At 43.6% G+C, this 12,229-nt stretch overlaps 1 protein-coding gene across 3 annotated transcripts in view; it reads left to right on the top strand.

Moving 5' to 3' along the window:
• Positions 1-11,989, top strand: part of GRM1 (glutamate metabotropic receptor 1) — a gene marked incomplete at both ends in the record, with an annotated part of 416,726 nt that extends 404,737 nt beyond the window's left edge. Inside the window, one exon of one of the 3 annotated variants that reach the window (XM_080807035.1) lies at positions 11,077-11,989. In XM_080807035.1, the coding sequence (XP_080663161.1) occupies positions 11,077-11,989 (913 nt within the window). Of the gene's footprint in view, positions 1-3,152; positions 3,214-11,076 lie in introns of those variants that run through there. The other 2 variants (XM_080807036.1, XM_080807037.1) reach the window with 2 other exon arrangements.
• Positions 11,990-12,229: the final 240 nt, after the last annotated feature.

Here is a 12,229-nt window from a genome sequence, read left to right as displayed (position 1 = left end):
TAAGATCTGTAGGCATAGGGCATTTACATTTCACTTCAACACAAAGTGAGTCAGAGACCGAAGAAAATGGCTCTATGAAGGAAATGCTGTAATTTTTTCAACGATTTCAATCAATAGTGAATTAAGGTGACTTTGGGATTGCTGGAAGTTACTGTGTGGAGTTTGGCTGTCAATATGACTGCCACCTCTAAAGGAACCACAGAACTGTCCATGACCTGCCTCAGTTAATTCCAAGTCTGTGCCAGAGGCCACAGTTCTCCCTCCCCCGTCCCTGGGAGACAGAAGTGCTATCGTCCAGGCATGCCATACTCTGTGCACCTATGCTAATGTCAGCGTGTCAAGTCTCTGAGCTGTCAAGATGTTTCCCTGTGGTTTTAGCATCATCATACACCCAGCAGACAAGACCAGCTACATCATTTGCACGGCCCGGTGCAAAAAGAAAACACGAGGCCCTTGGTTGAACACACAGAGGGAAATGTTACAGAGACTACAGTATAAAGCCTTTTCTCCTGTGGTCTCTCTCTCAACCTGTCTTTGTGGTTTTTTGTTTGCCATTTAATGCTGCACTCCTATGCAGGGTCGGGGGAGGAGATTTGGGGGACAAGTGTGTACTCTGCCAAGTGTTGCAGCCCCACTCTGCGACTCCATGCTGGTGCAAACTTCACGCTGCCAGATCCCCCTTCCACCCATCCAGTCCCTGGGCTAACACTACAGGGAAATTGAACCAAGCATCTCCCCGCTCCTCTCCCCCCTACCCTAGCCCCTGGTAGACCGGTGATCTTCAAGGGAATTACGACAACAGCAGGTGGACTAGAAGGTGCCTGCACAGAGGATGGGTGAGAGGCTCACTCCTGTGCTGTCGCCTGTCAAACGCACTGTGGCCCTGCTAGTCCAGGGAGGGGAAGGCCTATCACTGCCTGGAGATGCTCCACAGCAGGTGCACTTGACCCTAATTTGATCTTTCTGCTCTCATGCCCAGAGCCCCTGCCACTGGTGGAAAGTGACAGTGATCCCTGGGCAGGTCAAGATAGTGAAGCCTTGGAGGGTCCCGGGGGGCACCAGGGAAGTCAGGGAGGCAGGACCCTGGGTAAGCCTGAGGCTCCAAACCCTCAGTGCATGCTCCATTTCCCCATCAAACATCACTGACAAAACACAAATTAAGTGATACAAGGATTACAGTTTTCAAAATGATGACTGTAGACCACTAAATCCCAAGTGCAGGGGCGTTCTGATGAGGAACAAGTGGTGCATCGGTATTGGCCACAGGGCCCTGAGCCAGCCTGGGTGGGGTCCTGGCTTCCCAGCACCCTGGGACCAGGCCACATGCAGACATTATCTACAGGTAGAATTAACTAGGGGATTCAAGGGATGCCGGCAGTTTAGCAAGGGAAAGACAAATGCGTTGAGTGTATTTTCTACCTTTCTTCCTGAGAAATGAAGTTGTCCTATTATTTTGTAGGTTAAGTGTTCTTTCTTACTGATAACTTCATTTATATAGTGAAACATCATACTTTTATCCCTTGTCATCTACTTGATGGTATTTTCATTGTTGTCATCATTTTTGTGATTTCAGGTGGCCATACTGAATGTCAGGGACAAACTACTTCAGCAAGGTTAATAGCAAACATTATCTCTTTGTCTGTTTTTTAAAATAAATGGATCATTACAGTAGTAACAAAGTTACAACAAGGTGTTTCAAGTTTTTATCTCTGGGTGAGGATTTCAAATTATTCTGGGACTTTGAAATGATTTATTCAATGACCCAAACTTGTCAGGCATACACATACAGATTAATTTTATTTTTCTCTTTTACATGGAAGACTTTTTTCCCACCTTCTACTTTCAGATGAGATTCCTTGAATTCAGGAATTCTAGTGTATTCTTGTTTCAAACCTCAAATTCACATCTCTCCTTTCTAGCATGTGCTGGGCCTCAGTCTGGAAGACGTGGAATGGGAAGGGCGGTGGTCTGCTCCTGCAATATCTCTGGCTCCTCCCTCTTCTGTTTCCGCTCTTGTGTCCACTTTAGTGAGAAAAAAAGATAGGAAACATAGCCAAAGGTTTTGACTTGACTGCGGCTGTTGTGGTCCTCTTCTGATTAACACTGGATAGTTGTCACCAGGATCTTGGGGTAGGTGTCCAATGCTGATACATAGAGAATATTTGTAGGCTTTTAGGGATCCCTAGAGGGGACTTCATCTCTGAGAGTTCCTTCATCTTGAGACGCCCCCCAATTCAACCAACCTCATCCATCCACCCATAGCCCACCCACTGATGGTTCACCTTCAGCATCTTGTTCCTGAAATTCTTTTCTGTGATTGGCACTTGTCTTATGTGGAGTGATAACAAGATGGCTTTATCTCACTACCTTCTGAAGTGCTGCTTAAATAATGGGAAACCCACTTATCCTCACTCCAACAAATGATGGTAAAAGGCCAGCTGCCCATGTCTGCCGGTTACGCTTGCCATGACCATTCAATGCTCTTCTCCCCTTATCAGATCATCCTATGTGCTGTATAAGGAGACCTTTAGCCAGGGAATCAGATGGCATTCTCCCCAAGTGGCAGATTCCTCCAGTCTCTCGCTGCTCCCCCTCTCTCTACCGTCAGATACACTCTGTCTGTGAGGGCCAAGAGATAAATGTAACTTTATAGGAAGTGACAACAATGCTTTTGTGATAACATAAAATGAAGGAAAATTAACAATGCAATTAAAATTCACAATGTAAGACATAAATCCACGAACACCCTTTAAGAGGGGTGATGGTCAGGGAGATTCAGCCTGCATTGGTGTGAGTGGAGATGGAGCCCACTGCCACGAGGAGGAAAGGGGAATGTCAAGAGTGGAGGGAAAGAACTGATTTTGGACAGACAGACACACAGCAGAAAAAGCACCTGCCACTTGGAAAGAGATGGTCCCATAAGGTAAAAGAAAGAATGCACTCCACTGATGTGGCTTTCAGAAATGAGCCTGGCAGTAAGAAACAGCCAACGCAAGGGAGACACGTGGGGTTGGAGATGACATGGAGAAAGGCTCAGGAACCAGGCAAAGCCCTGGCCCAAGCCCAGGCACCACCTGAGTGGTGGGATCACTATATCTGTACACATGTATAACCACTCACTCACTGGGTGTCTTTTTCTTTTCAATCTTCAGGAAGAGGCAGCCAGAGTTCTCGCCCACCAGCCAATGTCCGTCGGCACATGTGCAGCTTTGAAAACCCCCACACTGCAGTGAATGTGTAAGAGAAGCTGCATGGACAATGTAGTGGTTTGCCCCTTGCTTTCTCTCTCCTGGGTTTTTCCACTTTCTAACATGGAAACAGATGTGATGCATGCCATCAAGAATGAGGAACCATTTACGTGCTGTGCACGACTGCCTTAATTTGATTGTCCATCGTTCTTAAAAGGGCACTGTCAAGTTGTTAGTCTTTTTGCTTTTTTAAGTTCAATGTAAGACACAATACTTTTTCCAATTCTGGAGATTCACTTTTGTTTGTGACTCCCACTCGCAAGCTTGAAAGTGAATTTTCCCCCTTCATAAATTTGTCAGCTTTTCCTTGGCAAACAGAGCTCTTTGCTTTTCTTTTTCTTTTTTCTTTTCTTTTCTTTTTTTTTCTGCTTTTTTTGCTGTTGCATAAATGTTTGAAATGATGCTGTCTGCATTAAAGTAAAAGCCACACCTTGAACTTATGGAGAGTTCCATAATATCAATTTGAGAGGGTGGGCACTGACATGAGCCTCTGCTGGGTGCCTCCCACATCCTGGGGTGCACAAAACAAAAGTTTTGTGAGTCCCATGAAAGGAGAGTTTTACAAAAAGGAAATGTAGTTATTTCTCCAGAATTCTGAGTGTTTTTATCAGATTTTCAACATCTGATAAAAATGGTGCATGTTTGGTCCAATTTTTGACCTTTAGATCTTGACAGTGTCTCTTTAAGTTAACAAAAGAACATAGACCATGTTCAATTCATTGTGCATGGAGTCTGTGGTCATTTTCAGCTGTTCCTTTACAGCCCTTCAAACTCCTGGGAGAGTCAAAGGTACACATTCCTGCAGCAGGAGGGAGTCCACTGATAAGGTGTCTGTGGCTTGAATAGCTCTTCAGATGAGAAGAGCCCAATTTGTTCAAATGTTTGCTACTGAACCTGGCTGTGGAGGCCAGTGTATGAGGCCATGGTGTCTCTTCACTCAGTGGAGTGCATTGGAAAATCTGTGTTCTGATATTCCCTTAAAAAGCCCAAATAGGAAGAATGTGGTCTCACTCAAATCATACCGATTCTTTAAGGGGAGAATATGGTAGCCATGCCAGTATGCTTCAGATGGTGGTCAGGAGGCCCCTGCTCATCTAGATCAAAGTCACTCTAGTCTGCTTGGGTGCACCGGCTGTAATTTTCCCAAGTCAAAACGAATTGGGAATTTCTTACAGCATGGGTTGAGTCTGACCAAGGGCACAACAAGGAGATCCTGATCATGACAGCTGCTGGCTGCCTGTCAAAAGGGATTGATGGGAATAGTAGATGTGCTTGTCTTGCTGTGACAGCAGGGCCAGAAAGAGAGGAGAGTCATCTAATTTCATTATTTAAAGGTGAGTGCCTAAAAGCAAAAGCAAAGACTGAAAGTGGGTACATTCTTGGTAGGTGACAAAAAAAAAAAAAAAAAAAAAAAAAAAAAAAAGCCCTGATCGGCAAAGCTAATAGGTTGGTTGTTAAGAATTCTCAGAATAGGATCTATTCAAGCCTTCTTTCAGGAGACTATAAAGGATCAGGAAAAGTTTGAGAAGAGACTGGCTATTTTTAGCCTTGGCTGTTCCTCAATAAACAACAGCAAAAAAGATATGTTCTCTCTGTGACCTTCAGTTCCCACAGCTTTTGTGAACAATCAAGGCAAAGGGACTAGTGATGGAGATAAAGCTGCCTACTGGACCATTATGGTCTGCCTAGATCTATCTTGTCTCTGAGGAATAATCCCAGCAGAGCAATGCAACTGTCCTATGTTTCCAGAGCAAACCATGAGGACTCCAGAGTAGAGTTGAGGAACATCAAATTACTTGCTATTAAAATTACAGGTCTGGTAGCATGGAGCATGGAAGATACGATAATGCTTGACTTGAAGTTCCTTCAAAGGGAATGGAATCTAGACTTATCTAGACTTCCTGGAGGAATATAATTACAGCTTGTAGACCTCTGCTAAAACAATACTCCTGTACCAACATGATGTCTTCAGTAAACTTTGGCATGAGAATTTCTTTCCTCAGCCAGTAATCATGATTAGGTTGAACCAATGGCCATTGAAAATGTACTTAGGAAAAATTTAGTAACCATCAGAATTCTATTCATTAGTTTGAAACAGATGTGTCAGTTTTCTCAAGACAATAGACCCTATCCTTGGACAAAGTTTATGGAACCTCCTGTTCTTTGGTGAGCTCATTTTGTTTGTGGATGTCTTTTTCTTAATTGATTCATTGAAGAGAGCACAAGCTTAATAAAGGCAAACTGATTTCCTTTGTGCTGTCGTGTATCCTGTATCATATGACTTTAACACATAGAATGTGATTCATCTAAAGATTTTAAAAAGAGGACTTATATTTAGACTTTGAGATATTGTAAATTTCGGTAAGCCAAGTGGTTCTCTGACTAACTTATGATGTTAGAATCAGAGGAGAGGGATAAAATTCATAATGCTATTTAAGACTGATATCCGCAGAAGCCACCAAGTTCCCATGTAGTCAAAAAGCAATTATGTCCAATAACACATTCAGAGATCTTCTACCTTACTAGTGGTGAATCAAAAAGGTGAGAAATTTTAATTATGTTCACATAGGCTCCCAGGGATTATATACTGAATATGCAGATTTTTCTGGAAAGCCTTCAAAAGTGTAACTGGCATCAGTGGAAGTCCTTTGTACTGAAGATTAACTTGGCGTTGCCTGGGAAAACAAGAGTCTGACTCATATGGCTTCAAATAGTTCCTCTGCCTGCGATTCTACAAGAATCACTACTCAGACTTCCTTCTGGTATCAGCTCCCTGAAGCAGGAAGAGGCAAGGCATTTGGACAACACACGTCTGGCATCCCTTTCTGAGTGTCTCAGTTGGGGGAGCACCAGCCTTTTTGGAAAGGCCTTGTGTGCCCACCGTGGCCACACGGCCACAGCAAAACTGCCCGTAAGCCTGTAGCTTTGGTTTCTTCTCTGGACTTGGTAAGCCATTCTCTCCATGCTGTGACTCAATGGCACTTCCTGTTTCCACTGTCTTTTTCAGAGAAAACAAATGCTAACCTCTTTAGGTTCCAAGGAGTGAGTCTCCCCTCCTTCTGCGAAGGTCTTGCCTTGTCTGTGGGCTCTCTGGATGCCATCCTTATGTTTGTCGTGAAGCTATGAAGCCTCGTGGCAAAGACTGGAATTGGACATAAGGGAGACAGGTGCTGTGTAAGCTTCCCCCTCAGGCAGCTTGTGCAGGATGCTTCCCTCCTGATCTCAAACACCCACCCACTGTTATTCCCATTTTAGACCTCTCTGGAGCAGGGAGCGGTGTACCCTGCAGATGTAACTAGTACTTACTGAAACAAATAAAACAGACAAGATCACTCCGAATGCCAAAGATATACTAATCTGTTTACACCACCCACTTCCAACCATTCTCTAAAGTGCTGTAAATATTGGGTTTTCTGTTTGGGGGGATTGTTAGACTTATCTAATGAGAGAAAAACCAAAGCAAGATCCCCAGTCTGTCATCGCTGGCATGGCAGCCCCGAGCCTGCTTGGCTCTGCACACTCCCAGTACAGATCACCCTCTACATCCTGGTTCCTCTCCAGCCTAACAGACATTTCCTCCAATAACTTCTGTATCGATAAATATCTTTTGCCACCTGAGGTATTCACGCCAAATGCTACTGAATTTGATCTTCAAATATGAGGTTGTTTTAAGCCTGGTGTCTGCCTTCTGAAGTGAGAGCAGGAAGGATGGGGTATTTTGCGATAATAATGTGGTGTTTATAGATCACGCCTTTCCTAATACTTCTATTTAGGAAACGAAGTAAAATTAAATAATAGAAGGAAGCAGTTGGTGGCTGAAACAGAAGGTATTAAAGTTATCTGGGATTAAACCGAAGATTTATTTCATAGTAATATTGCACTTTGATAATGCATTTACTCCTTTGGCTGCCCCATATTTTATACATTTTTTCTCTTCTTAATATCATAGCAGTGGACTCCCAGCCTTTTCAAATAGGGTAATCCCTTTTCACACCAAAATGCTTGTTAAGCCTCCACCCAAATCAATGATAGTAATTGTACTTTTTTTTTAGTAGCCACTTGACCACAAAACACAAAAAAGCTTCTCAGAATTTAGCTACACTTGTATCTAGCAACACACTTTATTGTGGTAGCATTTACATGCATTTCAATATAGCAATGTACAATCTATGAAGACATAGTACCGATCCAGTCTAAAAGCAAAGCTTATCGCATGTGTAGATTCATGGACCATTTGAGCTGTATATGAACCCGAAGTCAGAAACACCTGATTCAGAAGGACTAAACTTTATACTCTGTGCTGAAGTTTCTATGAGATGATACATTTCCTTCACTATCTCTTGTTTGTAAGAAGCAATTTGTTTTGTCCTTGGGAAAAAAAAAAAAAGGTTAATCTAATTTTCTTAATCTAATAAATGCCCTGGGACATTAGAACTGTTTCCTAATTAAACAGTTCTTTATAGCAAATCTAGAGCAAGACTCTGAGGGGAAGGAAAGCTGCTAATTTTGACAGCCAGGGTAAAAATCTCCCATTTCATGAATAAAAATGGTATTGGATTAAAACAGAACTAAGATGTGATTTTATCTATATGCAAGATGATTAATAATGCTATTAAAATAGGGAAGCACATGATTTAAATAGAGGCCCACATAGGGCCCTGGGAAGTGAGGAAAACAGGCCATGTGAGTGAGTGAATGAAATAAGTTCCGAGAATACAAGAATGCCTTTTTGCCGGGATGTATGGAGACTGGAATAATTGCTTGTTGGGGTATGTAAGCCTGGTGGTTAAGTAAGGTGTAGACTAGCTCTCAAGGGACTTGTTTCTTAAACACCCACACATACACACACATATGCACACACACACACACACACACACAACTAAATAAAGATTCAAAGCATCCTTTTAGTTTAATGAATTAAAAAAAAAAGCATTGAGAGGCAGGCATTGGAAGAAGGAAAATATGTATCCATTGCAATTCAAAGTGATGCAAATCAGGGGCTCCCGGGTGGCTCAATCCATTAAGCATTTGACTCTTGACTTCGGTTTAGGTCACGATCTCAGTGTCCTGGGATTGAGCCCCTCATTGCGCTCCATGCTCAGGGTGGAGTCCACACTCAGGAAGGAGTTTGCTTGTCTCTCTCCCTCCCCCTATGCCTCTCTCCCCACTCATACTCTTCCTCTCTCTCTCTCTCTCTCTCTTAAATAAATAAATAAAATCTCTTTTTAAAAAATTGATGCAAATCATTGAGGTTGGATGGTACACTAAAGCATATTTAAGAGACAAGGCAAGAGCCAAATCAGTGGTTTTATACTTTCTGGAAGAGTCATAATGAATGTGTTAAGAGAGAGATGGCCTGAGTAGAGTAGGTATTGGAGGAAATTGAGAAAGAAGGAGGTGGGAGGTGAGCTCACCTAGAGTTTCAAACTCAGAACTGTGGATTGTGGTCTTGGTTGCTGCCTGGTTGACTGTGTGTTCATGCTGGAAACACCAACCGTCTGTTCTATAGTTGACTCAACTTAGAAGAAAGGTATTCTAACAATAGTGTAGAAGCTGAAAAGGTATTCTAACAACAGTGTAGAGGCTGAAAAGCTAGTAATTTTGCATTTACAAGTACTTCTACATTCTCAGGGAATATATTATATATATTAATAAATATATTAAACATATATTTCAGAGAAATATTAAGTTTCACATAGTATTTTGGAGATGAGATTTTTCTTAGATAATGAAACATATAGCATAAATGGGGTGCCTGGGTAGCTCAGTCGGTTAAGCATCCAAGTCTTGGTTTCAGCTCAGGTAGTGATCTCAGGGTTGCAAGATCAAGCCCCCCCAACCCCACTGTTGGGCTCCACACTCAGCAGGGAGTCTGCTCAAGATTGTCTCTCCCTCTCTCTCTGCCCCTCCTCCCACCTGCATGCTCTCTCTCTCAAATAAATAAATATATATATAGCATATAAATTATAAGATAGAGGAACTACCTTTTCATAAATAATGAAATTTTAACTAATTTTATTACTATTTATATATTATTTAACAAAATTTTAACTAATAGTTTACTATTCTAAGACTTTTAAATCCAGAGTTTTCCATAATAGGTATCAGAATTTCTGCAAGACTCTGTATTTATTTGGCTCACTTCACTTCTCAAGATTATAATATATAATAAAATATTATCATCATCATAAATACAACGTGCAAAATTTTTGAAGTATTCATTCTTGTGTTTTCAAAATGACTAAATAAATCATTATATTAACTATTGATCACTTCCTAGATTTTTTGAAACGAAACGCCATGATACAGAATAGTCTATTTCACACATCCACCTAAGAAAAAAATGTTCTTTATTCCTATTCCTTTTACTGTCAAAAATGTGTTGACATTGTGCTACTTTCTCTGTTGTTTTCATGGATACAGTGAAAAAGCAAACTCAAAAAAAAAAATGACACACACACACACAAGAAAAAATATCCTGATGTAAGTATTAACACTGATGTTATTAATAGTATGCTATGGTAAGGTAGCGCCATCTGCTAAAAGTTGTACAGAAAAAAAAAAAAAAAAGCCAAAAGTCCAAAAGTAAGACCAGAGTTATTACAACATACAGAACAGAATCTGAGTGATGGTGCGGTACTTCCTCTCTTCTTCCACCTTGTCTTCCTCCTCCTTCTCCTGCTTCTCTCTCTTCTCCTTCATCTACTTCATCCCTCTCCTCTTCCTTCTCCTATTTGAATGGTTTTTTGATGGTCCCATAAAGAATGAAAGGTAATAAAGCAGGTGGGCTGCTGGTACCCTAACATTTTTCTTCTCCAAAGCTCATTGAGGAAAAGGGCAGGCAGGGACCTTTGCCTCTGTAACTTCTGCTTTCTCTGAATCTCCATTTTGTCTTGTTTGCATCGCCAGCTATGTTGAAGGGCTAAACCAGGGTCTGAGCATCTGTGTTTTGCTGGGCTTCCTGGTTCTATCACTTTTCAAACACACCTAGTTAAAAGTCCCCAGCGGGGAAATCCCAAACTAGCAGCTGTGAATCAGGGCCTTTATGTGAATTGTGATTCATTGTATGTGTCAGGAATAATGCGCTGAAATAAAAAGAAAGGCAAAAGTTATGACACATGAAAGTGAAACATGGGTCTGGGTTTTCTGTCATCTGCTTTTTTCTCTTCTGTACAGGTGCCATGTGTCTGACCTTGCTACTCTGGTACCAGGAAATACCCGCCTATCAGAAAGGGTGACTGAGGGGATGTATTTTATAACCTCATGGGACAATGAGAGTAGCTTAATCTGTGGGTTTTAATTTGTTCCAGGGGCTTCAGAAGAAAGGGAGGCAAGAGCTATGGTCATTATGTTCTGTTGTCCATGCGTATCTGTAGTTTTATTTCTTATTTGTTTCCTCCATCAATTTTGGAATCTTTCAAGGGCTTGCACTGGCAACGTTGTGGTTACCTTAAGTGTATGTGTGAGTACGTGAGTGTAATAACTTTGTGAAATCTCAGACGGAAATGAAAATAGCCGCTTCTGCAGCAGGCTGGTGTTTCTCCCCCCACTCCGACTTTCTCAGGGTCAAAGTGTTCCGCCTTGTCTTGGGGTTGATGGAATCACTGAGTGCAGCTACAGAGGCAAGCTGCGGTCACTGCAACTTTTGGTCTTTGACCTGTAATAAGGGGAGGTTAAGGGTATGGACGCCAGGCCTACAGTCCGGCAGGGAATGGGGGGAGTGAGGGGTATCAAATTGCATTGGGCTGGGATTGCATATAATTTATATGTATTTTCTCCTGTGTGCATGATATACCTGCAAATAAATCCATCTCTATTTTATTCATAGTTCTAATGGCAAGTCTGTGTCATGGTCTGAACCAGGTGGAAGACAGGTGTCCAAGGGACAGCACATGTGGCACCGCCTCTCTGTGCACGTGAAGACCAATGAGACGGCCTGCAACCAAACAGCCGTCATCAAGCCCCTCACTAAAAGTTACCAGGGCTCCGGCAAGAGCCTCACCTTTTCAGATACCAGCACCAAGACCCTTTACAACGTAGAGGAGGAGGATGCCCAGCCGGTTGGCTTCAGCCCTCCCAACAGTCCTTCTATGGTGGTGCACCGACGGGTGCCAACTGCGGTGAGCACCCCACCTCTGCCGCCCCACCTGACCACAGAGGAGACCCCCCTGTTCCTGGCAGACCCGGCCATCCCCAAGGGCTTGCCTCCTCCCCTCCAGCAGCCACCGCAACCGCAGAAATCCCTGATGGACCAGCTACAGGGAGTGGTCAACAATTTCAGCACCGGGATCCCGGATTTCAACGCGGTGCTCGCAGTTCCCGGGGGCCCGGGGAATGGGGTGCGCTCGCTGTACCCGCCCCCGGCGCCCCCGCAGCACCTGCAAATGCTCCCGTTGCAGCTGAGCACCTTCGGGGAGGAGCCCGCCTCTCCGCCAGCAGAAGACGACGACGAGGACGACAGCGAGAGGTTCAAGCTCCTCCAAGAGTACTTGTATGAGCGGGAAGGGAACACGGAGGAAGACGAACTGGAAGAGGAAGACGAAGATCTGCAGGCGGCCAGCAAACCCGCCCCCGAGGATTCGCCTGCCCTGACGCCTCCGTCGCCTTTCCGTGACTCCGTGGCCTCGGGCAGCTCGGTGCCCAGCTCCCCCGTGTCGGAGTCGGTGCTCTGCACCCCTCCCAACGTGACCTACGCCTCAGTCATCCTGAGGGACTATAAGCAAAGCTCTTCCACCCTGTAGGAAGGAGGTGTCCACCTGGAAAGCAAGAGAAACCAGGGAGCACCAGCACCTCTGGAGATGTGGGATGGCTGGGAGGAGGAGATGGGAGAGGAGCGTGAAGTCAGCGGGAAAGGGAGACAATGCTGCTGCTGCCTTAGGGAAGGCCAGAAGAAACTGCTCTGCAAGCAAAAAAAAAAATCCCAGCGAGGATCCCGATTCTTGAATTATTCAAAAGCCTTCCTGGGAAGAAAGGGAATTCTG

Source organism: Martes martes (assembly GCF_963455335.1).
Source record: "Martes martes genome assembly, chromosome: 6".
Classification (NCBI taxonomy): Eukaryota; Metazoa; Chordata; class Mammalia; order Carnivora; family Mustelidae; genus Martes; species Martes martes.
Note: the sequence above shows the minus strand (reverse complement) of the source record. Positions and strands in the feature narration are given on the sequence as shown.